This window comes from Bos taurus, chromosome 14 (genome assembly GCF_002263795.3).
Source record: "Bos taurus isolate L1 Dominette 01449 registration number 42190680 breed Hereford chromosome 14, ARS-UCD2.0, whole genome shotgun sequence".
Taxonomy (NCBI): domain Eukaryota; kingdom Metazoa; phylum Chordata; class Mammalia; order Artiodactyla; family Bovidae; genus Bos; species Bos taurus.
Window position 1 is genome coordinate 2,694,728 of NC_037341.1, and position 15,345 is coordinate 2,710,072.

The 15,345-nt window shown below is 60.2% G+C and overlaps 1 protein-coding gene across 11 annotated transcripts in view; it reads left to right on the forward strand.

Moving 5' to 3' along the window:
- The window catches only part of SLC45A4 (solute carrier family 45 member 4), a 67,280-nt gene that overhangs the window by 42,922 nt on the left and 9,013 nt on the right, over window positions 1-15,345 (forward strand). For 8 of the 11 annotated variants that reach the window (XR_009490427.1, XM_010811909.4, XM_059874409.1 and 5 more), the window contains 2 exons: window positions 13,475-13,663; window positions 14,914-15,093. Coding sequence is in view for 10 of the 11 variants with exons in the window: in XM_010811909.4 (XP_010810211.1) it covers window positions 13,475-13,663; window positions 14,914-15,093 (369 nt within the window). In the remaining variant the exon portion in view is untranslated. Of the gene's footprint in view, window positions 1-1,180; window positions 1,201-10,231; window positions 10,546-13,474; window positions 13,664-14,913; window positions 15,094-15,345 lie in introns of those variants that run through there. The other 3 variants (XM_015474403.3, XM_015474402.3, XM_059874410.1) reach the window with 2 other exon arrangements.

Below are 15,345 nucleotides of genomic sequence, written 5' to 3' on the forward strand. Positions count from 1 at the left end.
CAGCAGAGCCGCCCCTTGGCGCTGGAAGGGCAACACTGAGCCAGCAGGCCTTGGGGACAGTGGCAGGGGGCAGGCGGGTGTGGCCGGGCCAGCCGCCCCTCCTGGTCCCACTGGCCGGGCCGCAGAGGGGGCAGAAGGGCGGTGAGGGCAGGTGGCGCCCACCCCTTCGGGAAGGTTCGGGGCAGCAGCCCTGAGACTGCGGCTCCAGGAGCTCAGGAAGAACGTGGCGCAGGCCTGGGGCAGCCACTGGTTCTCCGTCCTCCTTTGCAGAGGAGGGGCTTTAAAAACCGGGCCTCTGCTTTCTTGGACCCAAAGCACTTTCACCAGGTTCAGGACTCAGAGGTCAGGGAAGTGAGACTTCCGTCCGTCTCCTGTCCTCAGCACCTGGTTCTGTCCCTGGAGGAGCAGGTTTCATGAGCCTCCTTCTGGATGTCTCCCACACGTGTGACATGTGAGACACGGTGTCCCCACCAGAAGCAGAGAGCGTCCTAGACAGACGAGAAGCCAGGTCCAGGTCAGGGCAGAAAGCCCGTCGGTCTCTCCAGGCTCTTGCATCCTCTTGTGGGCTTGCCCACCTTGGCTCCGACCTTGGGGCTGGCCCAGGTGCCTTCAGCCTCACCATCGCCCCTCCCTACCCATCTAAGAGGCCGCATCTCTTACACCCTAGATCCCCACGCCGTTAGTCTAACATCTCAGCTTCTGGAGGGGACCTTTAAAGATACGTATGTTCTTAGGCTTTAGGCTCAAAGTGAAATCACTCAGTTGTGTCTGACTCTTTGCTACCCCATGAACTATAGCCTACCAGGCCCCTCTGTCCATGGAATTTTCCAGGCAAGGGTACTGGCGTGGGTTGCCACTTCCTTCTCCAGGGGATCTTTCCCACCAGGGATCGAACCTGGGTCTCCCGCATTGCAGGCACACGCTTTACCATCTGAGGCACCTGGGAAGCCAAGGAGGGAAGAGTAGCCGCTAAAAACTGTTGCTTTGTTAGTGCCAAGTGGGGTTCTGGTAAGTAAGACCCACAAGCTTGCAGCCAAACAGAGGGTGAGAATGTGACATGCAGGGGGCAGGGGCCCATGGGCCCCGCCAGGAGTAGCAGCATCCGTGCCTGCTTCCTGCAGGGCCGGTGGTCTGGGGGCTGAGGAGAGACTGCCCAGGAACTCCTGCAGACCAACGCCTGGTGCGAGCCTGGCACTGCAGGTAGGTGCCCATGGTTTGTACGCCGTGTGCGTGTGCACATGCATGTGTATGTGTGCACACGTGTGTGATGTGTGCATGTGCTGTGTGTGCACTCAGGTGCACCAGACGAGCCTGGCCTCAGTCAGGGCCAAGTGGGAACGAGGGGTCACTGTCAGAGGAGAGTCTGGGGATAGCGTGCCCAGAGCCAGAGCAGACCCCGTGAAGCTCCGGAGCCCTCCTGGACTGATGCGGTCTGGTCCCACACAGCTTTTCCCTTGGGAAGGGGACGTCTGCCCCCCCGCCCCCCACTGTTTCCCTCTTCGTTCCGGAAACACCCTTGAAGGAAAAGGAAAGTCCTAGAAGGGTGTCCTGTGGCCTCTCAGCTGACGGACGCCAGTTTCTCTCCTGATGGAAGCTGGGGGGCGGGGCTGTGCTGTCCCAGCATGACCAAGTGCTTGGTACGTTTATTTATGGGCGAGCTTAGGTTTAATCGTGTCTGTCTCATTCAGGAGGGGTGAAACGTTGTTCATTTCGTGTATGTCTGTCTTTTTGTTTTTTAAAAAGTACTCTTCCCGCTTTCAGTCCTAACTTAATGTGAATCAGAATTCCAAGGATGTGATGTGTCAGAACTGGAGCCTCACCTTTTCCTCCTGTGGGAAAATCCTGCCCTTTAGCAGCTGGCCTTAAAGAAAACACGCGAGCTCGAGGTGCCGTGGGTGCTGGTCACTGTCCTCCGCTCCCCGGATCGCGGAGGGAAGTGGACAGCGAGGCCAGCACCTGCGGAGCGGAGTGGGGCCCTGACCCCTGTAATCCGGCCCCCCGCCCGCCCCCAGGAACTCAGTGCCTGTCTCTAAAGCCCTGTGCCTTCTGGTGCCACTGACTCAGGCTAGCGCTTGACACCCATCGGGCGGCGCCCAGGAGCACACACACCTTGGGTGAGAATTGAGTGCTGTGGGCTCATGCTGTATCCAAAGTGAGGAGCGTGCATGCTGAGTGCCTGCCTGCTGGATGGGCTCGAGCGGAGGCGCGCCTTGGAGCACACGCGCGTGCCCTGCACCCTTCTCGAGCGGGCGTGGATGCTGCTGCAGGTGGCCAGTCATGAGTTCCTTTGGCGTGAGGCCTCCCACGTGGCCCTCCAGCAGCTTCTGTCACACCTCGTGCTCCCCCAGTTCAGGTGCGCTTCCTAGGAATTCCCTTTGTGTATAGTGACCCCCCAGGCCTTCTGCAGGGGGCACTCCTGGTTGGTTTTCCTGTTTTGTCAAAGAGCTGGCAGCTCGCTGCCCTCAGTCTCCTTTGTAACACCCAATTCCTAAGGCACCCCTGTCTGGTTCTTGTGGGTCACCTGGCACTCTTTGCACAAAGCTGCGTCACTTAAGGGCTATTTCGGAGAATCAGGCTGCTGCGTCACCAAAAGAGGGACAGCTGAAGGAGGCCAGAGACCTTGTCCCTGGAGGCCAGGAAAAGGGGCAAGTGGTGGAGGCTGGAGTGGTGGTTCTGGGGACTCGCGGGGAGGACACCCCGCCCAGCCTGTGTCACTGCGTTGGCTGCCGAGACGACGCCCACAGGCCCTCCTGCCCCTGGGCAGGAGGCTTTCAGGCTGGCGGCCGCTGCTCTTCAGCGCGTGGGCGCCTCCCCTCTGCGGGCCTTCGGTCCTGGGCTGAGGGCGGCCCAGAGCACGTGCGCTTAAATTCTGCCTTGGTGCTTCCATTGATCTTTAGCAGCGAAAACCCCACCAGGCTTGGCCATCCTTCTCCGGGCGGTGGAGCGGTCTTTGTGTTGCTTCTAATCTGACAGTTGTTTTCGCATCTGTGGAAGCTGATGCTGTGCAGACCTGGAGAATTTTATCAGAGCCGCTCTCAAGATGGGTTTCCCTGAGACCTGTCCGCCATTTCTGCGCTTATACTTGGTCTGCAGGCCCGGAGGGCAGGGTCCCCCGGTGTTGGGGGAGGGGTCCCCAGGCTGCCCTGGGTTGGGTCGCACACCCAGGAAGAGAGCACTGGGCTCCAGGCCCTCGTCCACCCCAACCCCAGAGCGCCGTCGGGGGAGGGGCGGGCGTGCCCACAGGGCTAGGCGCCGAGGAGGATGGTGAGTGGATGAGATGGGCCTTCACCGGCGTCTGTGCGAGTGAAACAGTCCAGACACAGAAGGATGAGCGCTGTGTGATTGCACCTCCGCTTGGGACCCAGGAGGAGGATGGGGGGCTGGGGGAGGGGCCCGGGAGGGCTTCAAGGGGGACGGAGTTTCAGTTTCACAGGTGAAGGTTCTGTGGGGACAGCAAGGGACATGTGCCTGAAGTCACTGAACCACACACCTCAAAGCGGTTAGAGAGGCAACTTTTACACGATGGATATTTTACCCCCACTTATTAAATGTGGGAAAAAATTGGACGGGCTATTCTATCCAACTGAAAACTGGATTTCCTGCTGACGAGAGACTGAGGAAGCCTGAAGGGTGACACATGGCCTGGGCTGGGAGGTGGCGGAGGGCCCACGCTCGCCCGCGGAGGGGAGGTCCAGACACATGCGCGTGTCCGTGCCTGGGGGCCCTGACGTGGCACCCACCCGGGCTGGGGGACCCTTGCAGTCCCCTCAGAGCCCCAGCAGCATGCTGGAAGGACAGGCAGGAGTCGTCAGAATCTCCTGGAGTTTGATGAAATAATTGAAGAACTGTTGTGCAGGACTGTTTTGTTTGGATTGGGAAGTCTGGATTTCCTTGTGTTTCAGATCATTGTATTTTAGAGACAATGCAACGTCAGCCGCAGTCGTTTTTCCCAAGGAATTCCATGCCTATTTTTCTTTCATCAAACGCTTATTGAGCACCTACCCGCCAGGTGCCGGGCACTGTGCCAGGTGCCTGGGCGGGGTGAGCAGCCAAGGCTCCTGCTTCGACGGGGCCAAGCACGTGCAGGGACTGAGCATGTAGGGGTCCCTGTGGGGTGACAGCACCTGCGCTCCAGGGACCAAAGGGTCCTAGGTCCGGGAGGCCTGGAGGGGATCACCGGTCCCGCATACCAGCTCTGAGCTCGCAGGGCCTGGGGTCAAGGCTGTGGTTTATGGTTTGGAGAAGGAAGAACAGTCGGAATCCAGGCCACTGCCCTCTCCGTTGAAGGCGAGCGTGGGGATGGCGGAAACAGGACAGGAGGCAACAGCCGGGCACAGAGAGGAGGGGCGGAGGCTTGTTGGGGAGGTGGCCCTGGGCCTCCTGGTTGCCGAGCACACAGGGGTCATCGAGTGGAGGTGAATCATTGCCACATTCCAGCCTGTGGCGTGGCAGGGAGGGGCAGAGGGAAGTGTGGCCTGTCAGGGGAGCCGTGACTAAGTGAATGGCACAAGCTTGGTGCCAAGTCCTGTTTGGGAAGCTCTGATCCTGGTGGGCCAGATCACAGAAGGCCTTAGGTGCCACTCCAAGGAGGCGATTTCCAGAGAAATCTGAGTAATTCTGTCCTTTGCCAATATTGCACACATGAGCCTTAGTAAAGCAAGAATGGAGCAATTATGTTGCTCCATTAGGTAAGTAATCTCAGAGACAATTTAAAATATATGGGAGGATGTGCGTAGGTTATGTGCAGATACCTACCGTCTGTATCAGGGACTTGAGCACCTGTGAAAATGCTCAGGGCTCTGGGGCCAGCCTTCTGTGCACACTGAGGGCTGAGTGTGCACTTGGGTGAAAGGACAGAAAATGCTGTCAGTTATTCCTGCAGGAAGTGATCATGTCTCTTTGTAACGAAAGCCAGAAAGAAGTCAAATCAACTTTACCAGAGCATTACAAGTATGTTGGAATGATAAGGAACCGGAAAGCCGGGGTTCGGGGTGACCTGTCCTCTGTGGGTCCCTTCTCAGGGGAGCCCAGCCCACGGGCCTCCTGCTGCTCGTCACAGCAGGGCTCTCCAGGGAATCACTGTAAATGTTTAGTGTTTCTCTTAAACCTGCAACAAGATTATAATCACGGACAGGAATTTTTTTAATGGTAAATTTTGGAACAAACGCTCTCTTTGCGGTTAAAGCAGTCAGTGTAGAGGGTGTCCACCCTCAAGACACGTCCCAGATGGTGGTAGTTCTGTCATTAAAAAGCCAGCTGTTTAAACCCCGTGCAGAACGCGTACATGTGTAAATGGCGGGAACAGCATGCGGATAGCGTTTGTCCTCGGGGGCAGCGTAGGTCGTTTTCCCTGTTGAATTGGAGAGAGCACGTGAGTGTGTCTTACAGCTTGTAAGCTTCAGGGAAGCATCACAGAAAGGAACTTGAAGGAACTGCCAGCCCTCGTGAGGACTTGGGAATGGTGGTGTTAGTACTTTATCTGCAAACCTGGAAAAGTGGTTCCCACCCAGGAGGTGTAGCTCACACTGCAAAACTAGGCAGAAACTGAAACCCTAAGTCTCACTCCGAGGCAGTGAGGCTGGACGCCTGCCTGCTGGGCTGTTGACCACGGCTGGAAGAGCCCTGCCCTGGGCAGGAGAGATGGAGGCAGCTGGCACAGGCTCGGCTCAGGGCTGGGGGCGGCGGCACCGATTCTAGCAAGAGTCAGGCTTTATCAGTTTCAACCAAATTACATGTCCTCAAATTCCCTCTAGATGTTCATGTGTGTCTCTTTTGCTGTCGTTTATTACTGGCACAGTCAGTGGGAGTCTCGCCCTGCTCTGATCGATGCCTGTGCATCTCCGTGTGGGCCCCAAGCTCTGCCTTGGCCAAGACCCCGACCCTGAGCACCTCCCTTCCCTCCACTCCTGGGGCTCTGCTGCCTGGAGCACTCCACTGCAGGCCTGGCTGGAGCCCTGGGTCCCCACGTCCTCCCGGCAGTCTCTCAGACTGTGAAATTCCTTTCCTTCACCTTCGTCGTGCTAGAGTGTGACCGAAAAGCGGGAGTTAACCAGAGCCAGACAGGAAACGCAGCCCGAGTAGACGCAGCCGCCGCCTGGGGAACGCTTCCCCGGGCGCCCGCCCCTGTAATCGGACACTCATGGCAGATACACGGGGCCTCACGTGCAGCTCATGCAGTTTAATCGTTTCACTGAAGTGAACAGGGTAGACGTCTCACACTGTGGATTTCTCCGTGTAGGGTGGTGGCCAGCGGTGTAGCCCCGTGGGTCAGGCCCAGCCTTGCCTCAGGTCTGGTGAGCAGAGCACAGGGGCGCAGGTCACTGGCATCGCCGGAGGTGGGCACCGTGGCCTCTGTCCTCAGGGAGAGCCGCCCAGCACGAGGAGAGCACACTCCCTTTAACCCCAAGCTCCAAGGTCAGCATGCAGGGTGGCCACTGCAGGCGGGCTCGGAAGCCCCAAGAGTCGGCTTCCGGGAGAACGGCTCACCGCGGAGCCTGGCATGGGGAACGGGCCGGGCTGCTGCCTTCCCCCATTGGGGCTCTGGGCCCTGCCATGCGAGCAGAGTGTGGTGAGACAGTGGCTGTGGCCTGTGGGGGAGACTGTGCCGGAGGCAAGCAGTCTAGGCCCAGAGTTGGACAGAGCAGCACTCTGCCTGACCACCGAGGTGGGCAGCGTGGAGAGAGGCGAGGCTGGGCACAGAAGCTTGGTGTCAAACAGGCCATGAGCAAGACTCGCGGGCTGCCCCAGGGGCCTGGCCATCTCCTCTGAGCCCTGGACGGGTCTGCTCTGCACCACAGGAGTTGGGGCTCAGGGAGGAAGGTGACTTGCCCGGGGCTCCATGGCCAGAAAGCGTAGAATCAGGGTTTGAGCCTCTCCTTTTCTTCTGGCTGGGCCAGACTGGAGGCTGCCGTGAACTAGGAGAGAGCTAGATGTTCCCTGCTCTTAGAAACGAGATGTGTGGACCCCACAGTAACCATGCCAGCAGCAGCTGGTCCAGTGACCTGATCCTCCCACCAGCCTGGAGATGGCGTTACCTTGCAGATTCTTGCAGGGGAGGCAGCCCCCTGCGGCCCTGCCAGCTGTGCTGGCTGCAGCTGTGAGAAAGGGAGCCCTGGTCAGCGGGTTTCAAAAGTGCTCAAGATCTCTCTTGGTTAAAGTGGTGCAACCTTTTGTATGAATTCCATTTTTAAAGTTTGCAGACAGCCTGCTAGTTTTCCCGTCGTGTTTTCAGGAGGCAGACTGCAAAGGCCCTGCTGGCTGCAGCCTGGGGCGTGCCTGAGCTGGCTCCCAAACTTCCAGGACTCCTTGGGGCCCTTGGCTGAGCACATCCACTATTTAAAAGTTAATTACACACTTACAGTTGAATTGTGTTGACAGGAAGGTAGCACACACGCGTGCCTTCCTGCCTACTCGTCTGCACTTCACTATCCTCGGCCCTTGGGCGATCCCGGCGCGTTGTGTCTGAGCTCCTGGTTCATTGACATCATGTAGGTGTTGTGCCATTGGCCGAGGCAGTGGAAGTCTGCTGGCGCCCCCAGGAGTCCCCATGCCCGCCACAGCTCCACTTGTTAAAACCAAAGCACTGTGAATCACAGCATATAGGGTGGTGCCTGGGGTCCCTCCCCAGTTCAGATCATGGACTCTCAGGGCTGGGAGAGACCTTGGCTGCCAGCACGTCCAGGCCTCATATAGACACCAGCCTGAGTCGGGGCCGAGTGGCCACCATGAGGCTCGGGGCAGACTTGATGCCCTGACCGTGACCTGGGCACTGTGGCCTGGTGCAGCATCTGTGCCAGAGCCGGGATGGGTGGGCGGCAGAGAGCGGCCAGTGCGCCTGTCTGCAGGGAGCCGCGCTCCTGGGAGCTGCCCGGAGGAGAGGCGCCCGCAGCCAGGCCCCAGGGCCCCCGGAGGGGTGCCCACTGGTTTCCCAGAGGCCAGTGTCCGGTCCTGTCCAGCCAGGAGCACCCTGCTGGGCTGTGGAGGCCTCTCCTGGTCCAGCAGAGGACCAGTGCCCCCGCGGGGTGTCGGGCAACCCCCGTGTGGGGCTGCCAGTCCATTCCTGGGGAACCAGGCCCGGCCTCAGGGCCGACACGAGGGGCTGGAGGATGTTTATTTTTACCAGAGGACCGTTAAGAACGTTCCGTTACTTAAGTAATGGTGCCTTCAGTATGTTTGAATCGTGCTGTCGCCAAGCGGTTACCTCCCTCTGGAACAGCTCCTTCTTTACCACGGTCCCCCCGCAGGGAGCACGTCCCCCGCGTACAGAGCACATACGCCCAAACTGGACAGAAGCGGCCACGCCACACGGCCCTCCCCCGGCACTGATGGGACTGGCCCTGCGTGGCCCGGGCTCTGGGCCCTGCACCTTCAGGCACCTGTCCCGGCGCTTCCACGCTGTGATGAGGGGCGTTTCGTTCAGTCCTGGGCTCCCAGGGCCCAGCCCGTCGCACCTGGAGACACCAGGGCTTGCTGGCCCAAGGGGGAGGCCCCAGAAGAGGCGCCTGAGCTACTTGCTTCTTTGTCCTCCCCTTTCTCCCTGCCTCCTTGGGGCTCTAGAAGACTCCTTGCAGCTCTGTGGTCCTCCCTCCAGCTGGAGGAGGTGTTGCCTGGTGCAGACCCTCCCAGCAGGGGCCCTCTCCCAGGACCCTGCCTCCAGCCTGTGCCCCGGGTCTCGTGTGTGTTCAGAGGCAGGACTGTTGCTCTTTCGCACCTGTACCTCTCACCAGGGCCACTTGGTGACGGCTCCCCACGGGGCTGGTAGATCCTTCCGAGGTCACCCCAGGCTGCTGAGCAGTTCCCACGGAGAGCGGGTTCTCATGGCTTTGGTGTTATCGTGAAGTTTTTGTCTGACAATACAAGCGTATCTTGATGAGGAAGGCTTTGTCTATTGAGAGAAAGAATGAAGTTCCTATTCCCATTTCAGATCTTTTGTTAAACAATTTATAGGCCGTTTTCCCGGTACCCTGGCCCCCTCCCCCAGAAGAACCAGTTTATCAAAAAAGAGGTTGTGTTGAATGGGAGGCCGCGCGTGACCAAGCGTGGCCGCAGTCGCCCGTGACCTCACTCAGCCCTCGGCGAGCCACGACGCCCCCGGCGTTTCCTGTGAACCGGCAGCCTTCCTGGTCCCACCATTGTTGTTCGCTTTTGCCTGGAAGAAAACAAAAATTATTTACTACTCACCGGTGCTGTGTGTGTTTAGAGCCTTGCTGGGAAATGCCACGTCCGGCTGTCCCAGCGGCAGCCGCGCCAGGGACAGATGGGGGCCGGCCCAGGGCTGTGTTCTCAGGCTTGTCGCTGCCCCGGGGACGTGATGGGACATGTTCATCTTTGTTGCCCCCGTGTTTAAACGAAGACATGTCCCTGCTGTGGTCAGCACTGGGCTCACCCAGCCCTCCCCAACCCCTGACTCGGCTGCTGGGGACTCGCACCCCCTCTGTGACTTTCAGGGGAATTGGGGACAGAGCCGGGACACGGATCCCACTGATGGTCCATGTGGCCCCTGGGCTCTCCAGCCTGACCAGCTCCTGGCCCAGCCGCCTCTGCAAGGAGGCCTCCCTGGGGTTGGCCTGGGGGTCCCGTGCAGGGTGGGGAGGAGGCGGGGGCTTTGAGGGAATGGTCCTGGTGCTCAGAGTTGAGCCAGGCACACGCTCTGCCCTCGTGGGGCTTCAGCCAAGCCTGCTGAATGCGGGCCGGCTGGGCTGGCAGGCAGGCGGCCTGGTGACCTGCGAGGGCAGTTTTGGGGGAGCCGAAGGGGGGATCCAGGCTGCCATGGGTGGAGGGGGACGGGAGGTGGGGAGGGAGGTGACCGTGACAGCCTCGCCAGAGGAGACGCAGGCCAGCTGCCATGGCAGCCGCGGGATGGGCACGAGGTGGTGCTGGCAGAGGCGGAGCCAAGGGGTGGTGGGGCTGGGGCCCCTGACTCCAGGGTGGTCTCCCCTTCCCCTCGGGTCGTGAGCCGGCAGGCCCTGCTCAAGCCCCGGGAACCAGCCGAGCAGGCGGTCCGTGCTCACCCACGGCCGCTCCTGCGGGGCCAGGGCTCTGGGTGGCTGATGCTGCGTGGCAGTGGTTTCCCTGGGCGAGCAGGACGTGGGTTTGGGGCGAATTGCTGAGCAGCACCCAGCTTGACAAGCTTCCCGGGATTCGCTTCAGTTGCATGACCTCTTTCAGAAAGGCTTGACAGAACTCCCCAGGTCGTATCCCTGAAGCCCCACAGCCCCGTGCTGTCCCACAGGCCCACGTCTGAGGGACGGACGCGCCCACAGAGGGAGCACAGGCCCCCGAGAGCCCTGCTCCCAAAGACCGCCTTGCGTGGACTTCACACCGAGCACAGCTCGCCACAGAGGCGTTGACCCAGAGTCCTGCATGCGGCAGAAATATCCCTGAGGGACAAAAGGAGGAGAACTGTGGTCAACTGTCATCAGCAGACCTCTAGGAAATGCTGAAGAAGCTGAAGGCGGTTCTTCAGGCCAAAGGGAAGTGATACCCCGTGACCCTGGGATCCCGAGGAGGAAGGAAGGAAGGGTATGGGGATGGTAAGACTGGCAGGTAAGAAGAAAGACAGTTTCGTCTTGGTTCCTTTAGAATGAGTGATTGTTCAGAGCTCCCTGCAGAGCGGGTGTATTGAGTCTGCAGACGTAACCCATGTGCCTCTTCAGCATAGACGGACCTGAGGTGGATGGGCACAGACAGGTGCCAGGGTCTCACCAGAGGGGAGCAGTCTCCACTCAGGCTGAAGGTGAATGTAGTAGTCTCTAGAGCTGCTGCTGCTGCCAAGTCACTTCAGTCGTGTCTGACTCTGTGCAACCCCATGGATGGCAGCCCACCAGGCTCCCCCGTCCCTGGGATTCTCCAGGCAAGAACACTGCAGTGGGTTGCCATTTCCTTCTCCAGTGCACGAAAGTGAAAAGTGAAAGTGAAGTCGCTCAGACCCTCAGCGACCCTATGGACTGTAGCCTTCCAGGCTCCTCCATCCATGAGATTTTCCAGGCAAGAGTACTGGAGTGGGGTGCCATTGCCTTCTCCGAGTCTCTAGAGCAGCCACTGCCAAATAATGCTGAAACGCTAGTGTGCGGGTCACCACGGAACGTGAAGGAGGACTTGAGTCACCAAGAGAAGGCAGGAGCAGGATGGACAGAGCCGCCTGGAGAGGCAGCCAACAGCAGGCGGGCCCAGCATTGCCCCACGACAGCCGCCGTCAGCAGGAGGGGCTGCGCACACCACAGGAGGAGACTCGGGAGACTGGACCGAACAGCAGGACCCACCCACTGGCTCCAGAAATACTGTGATCCAGAGGGATTGAGGGTGAAAAGGTGGGGACAGGAAGCCTGAGTCGGCTGGGGCGGTGCCAACCCAGATATAGGGGACTTCAGGTGGACGGAGCTTCGCCCGAGGGGCAGAGGACCGCTCTGGCTGGGAGGGGCGGCTCCAGAGTGAGGCGCCTGTGTCCTGGGGTCAGAGCCGTGAGACACCCTCTTCCTGCACTGACACAGACCCGGAAGGCAGACTCCAGACACCACAGCCGCACTGCGTCCAGGGCAGGGGTGGGCAGGCGGTCGTTGTCGCGGCCGCAGGGCGTGTTCCCCTCAGGGTTCTGCCGGGAGCCAGGCTGGGAGGTGATAGTCGCCAGGTGTGGAGTCTGGAATGTCTCCTGGTGCCTGAAGCGGGAAGGTCAGGCGCCCAGGGGAGACGGCAGGCACGTGCATATGTGCCTGTGTGAGTGTGCATGCGTGCTGCAGCTCTGCACGCAGCCCGTCGCTAGGCTAGTCAGTGTTCAGTAGTAAAGTTGTGACATTTGAAAAAGCCCAGCGAGAGAGACTGTGTCTCCCGGGGAAAGGATGCTCTCCTTTGTCTCTGAAGCTGACCATGGGCTCCCAGGAGTGGTGCGGGGAGGGAGTCGTTCCTGAGAAGCCTGCTCTCCAAGCCACCCTCTTGAGGGTGGGCAATGTCGGCCCAGCCCTGCCCTCCCCTGTGCCGGACCCTGATAGTGAGCATCAAGGACCCAGGCCCGCCGCATAGACCCCAGTGCGTCAGTGGAGCACGCTCAACAAGCTCCCCATTTCCTGAACCAGCAGCTTATCCTGCTGACTTAGAAATAGGAGTGCAGTTCACCCTTCCTAAGGTTCTGGAAAGGTCGAGGCCGACACCTCGAATTCTAGGCTGAACGCGTCAATATTTTAATGGGCACGCTAGCAACAGTTTGAAAGGTGCTTCCCTCCTCCTTTGAAAATGACTTCCTCCTCCTACACAGTTTATTTTTCCTGGTAGTTCAGCACAGTATTCCGTGCCTCAGTGCCCTTAGCGGTGTAAAACATTCGCTGACCGAGGCGCTGGCCTGCCAGAGCACTTTGTGTTTTTTTAAGTCGGCTCTTTACTGAAGCTGACACACACAGGTGCGTGACCCGCGTCCCCCAGCTGGTGAGCTGTCCCCAGGGACCCCCGTCCAGGTCAAGGTCAGAACACACCAGCCTGAAGCCACCGTCTGTCCCCACCCACAAAGGGCGACCACACACCTGGGCCCGCCAGTGGAGGCTGCTTCCGCCCTGTGTCTCTGGCATGAATGGAACCCACGGGGTGTGCGGGATGTGGCCGAGGTGCATCCTGGGCATAAGCGGGCCGGACCCGTCTCTGTCCCAGGGATGGCAGGCCTCGGGGTTGTGTCACCGGGCACAACCGGGCATGGAGGGTGGGGCTGGGCAGGGTCCGTGCTTACACGTGGAAACCAGGCAGCCCTGGGTTTAAATGCTGGGGCTTCTGCTTTTGTGCTCTGTAAACGCAGGGTAGATCACCTGACCTCTCTGAGCTTCAGATTGCCCGTCTGTGAAACGGGCATGGTCATCCCTGCCTCTGGGCGGGTGGGAAGGTTAGGTACCAGACCCCCTGGCTCCAGCTGGACACACATGGAGGTGTCCCCTCTCATCGCCCTCAGTAGCCACTTGGAAGCCCACTGCTGGGGCCATTTAGCTCACCAGTGGTGCAAGGTCCCTCTGTAGGGCCCTGGTGATAGATTTTGGCCAGTGAGGCCCAGGGTCCCAAGATTATGGGTCCTCTACTCTCTGAAGCTACAGCTCCCTGCCGTACGCCATGTTCTGGACTGATGTGGGCCCGGTCCCTGAGGGTGGCATTGAGCAGCAACCCCGAAACCCCAGGCCCCAATCAGCGCCAGTGGAGTGAGAGGGCCTCACCCTCATGCCATCACCCCCACGGGTGCCAGCTGCGTGGGCCTGACACCACATTCTCTACACGTGCACGGCAGCCTGGGCCCGCTGGGTCTGGGTGCTGCTCCAAAGGCTCTGTGCGCCCCCGGGGCCGGCTCCACAGCCCAGGTCTGGCCTTGGGCCAGTTGATGCTTCCCAGGTGGGCTTTGGTTGGTTTCAGACTCTTGGCCATGTGGTGGGATGCCTGCCCGAGGGGTCTCCAGCCAGCACGTGCTGCCAGCCACCTGCCTGCCTGAGGGTGACGGCTGTGTGCGTTGCAGGCCTCCCGGAGCAGTACTACAGCCTCACCTGGTTCCTAAGCCCCATTCTCGGCCTCATCTTCACGCCCCTCATCGGTTCCGCGAGCGACCGCTGCACCCTGAGCTGGGGCCGCCGGCGGCCTTTCATCCTGGCGCTCTGCGTGGGTGTGCTCTTCGGAGTGGCGCTGTTCCTCAACGGCTCTGCCATCGGTGAGTGTCCTGCCCCGGGGTCGGGGGGGCATGGAGCCGGGCTCCACTGGGCATGCAGGTATGAGGAGCCCAGACCACCAATCCTGGCTGGGGCCGCTGGCGGGCGTCCTTGGCCCCCGGGCGGTGGCCAGGCTGCGGGCCCCACGTGGGAATGCCGTGGGAACCTGTTCTCAGGGAGCGCTTCCTGTTGTGACCCGTTTGTTTTTAATGCATATCTGACACCACGTCCTGTTTCCAGCATTATTTCAGAAATTATCTTTTCTTTTTTTTTTTTTCTCCTTTTCTCAGACTTGGTATTGAAAATGTCCAGACCTAGTTTGCTACTTGTTTTTTTGGTTCACATATTCGGGGTTTGTTTTGCTTCTTTCTGTTGTTTTGTTTTCAGTTAAAGCAGCTATTTGTGGGAAAATACCTTTTGTCTTGAGAGAACCCATCAGAAATGTGAAAAAGCAAAAGTCTTATTTTCTGGCGACAGCTAAACAGAAGCTTAACCTGTGTCCTGATGCAGGTGAACTTGCCCGCGTCCACGTCAGTCCTCGGGCAGTCACAGACGCTGGGAGGCTCAGGAAGGGAGGTGGCCAAAGAGGTCCTTGTGCAGCAGAGCCTCGCTCAGCTCCTCCAGGGCCCGCGCGTGCTGGCAGGGTGGGCGCAGTCCTAGGCTTGTAGGGGGTGCAAGAGGGGCCTGCCTGAGCTGTGCACCATGCCCCCCGACCAAAGCTGGCTGTCCCTGGGTCAGGAGTCCACAGGCTGCTACCCTCCAGGCACCCGCAGGCTCGGTTCAGAGGGAACACTGGTCTTTGCGGGGACCTGTCTTTGGGGGTGGCCCCAGCCCACTGTGGCCCACACACAGAATTTGGAGCTCCTGCCCCTCACCCTGGTGCCATGTCTCTCCCTGTACCTGTGTCTCTCCTGGTCAGAAGCCCCTTTCCTGGCCCTTGTGTGGAGCACAGCTGTCTGGGAACCCCCATTTGCAGAGTTGCGGGGGGGTCCCAGGCCCCGCAGCACCTCTGTGCCCGGAGTGCTCCTCATCCAGTACAACTGGCAGCAGCTCAGCCTTCAGGCAGCAGGCTGGTCTCCGGGTTCGGGGGCAGACTCACCTGAGGCAGGTGTGTGACTACGGCTCATAACCCGCTTCAGAGCAGCGGGAGAGACGAAGCCCACCTCCCGTGTGGAGAGGCTGTGCCCAGGAGCAGAGTCCCCCGAGGCAGCCGTGGGGGGCGCTGAGCTGCTGCTCCTCTGTGCCCCTGCAGGCCTGGCCCTCGGCGATGTCCCCACCCGGCAGCCCATCGGCATCGTCCTCACTGTGCTGGGGGTGGTGGTCCTGGATTTCAGCGCTGACGCCACGGAGGGGCCCATCCGTGCGTACCTGCTGGACGTGGTGGACAGCGAGGAGCAGGACATGGCCCTCAACATCCACGCCTTCTCTGCTGGTGAGCGGCCCTGCCCCGGCTCTGAGCCCCTACCCTGGGTCGTCGAGCCTGGGGAGGCTGCTTCGTGGCCTCCGAGCAGCTTCGTGTCAACCCTGGTGGCTGAGGCAGCAGGCAGGGACGCAGCAGGGCCGAGTGACCGGTCTGAGGTGGGGGGGCGCGCGAGGTTGCTGGCCCGAGGCCAGGGCCCTGTGCTGCCGCCCCCTCCATTCGGGCAGCTTTCCCATCCGATGGGAATGTGGGCTCCGGGGACGG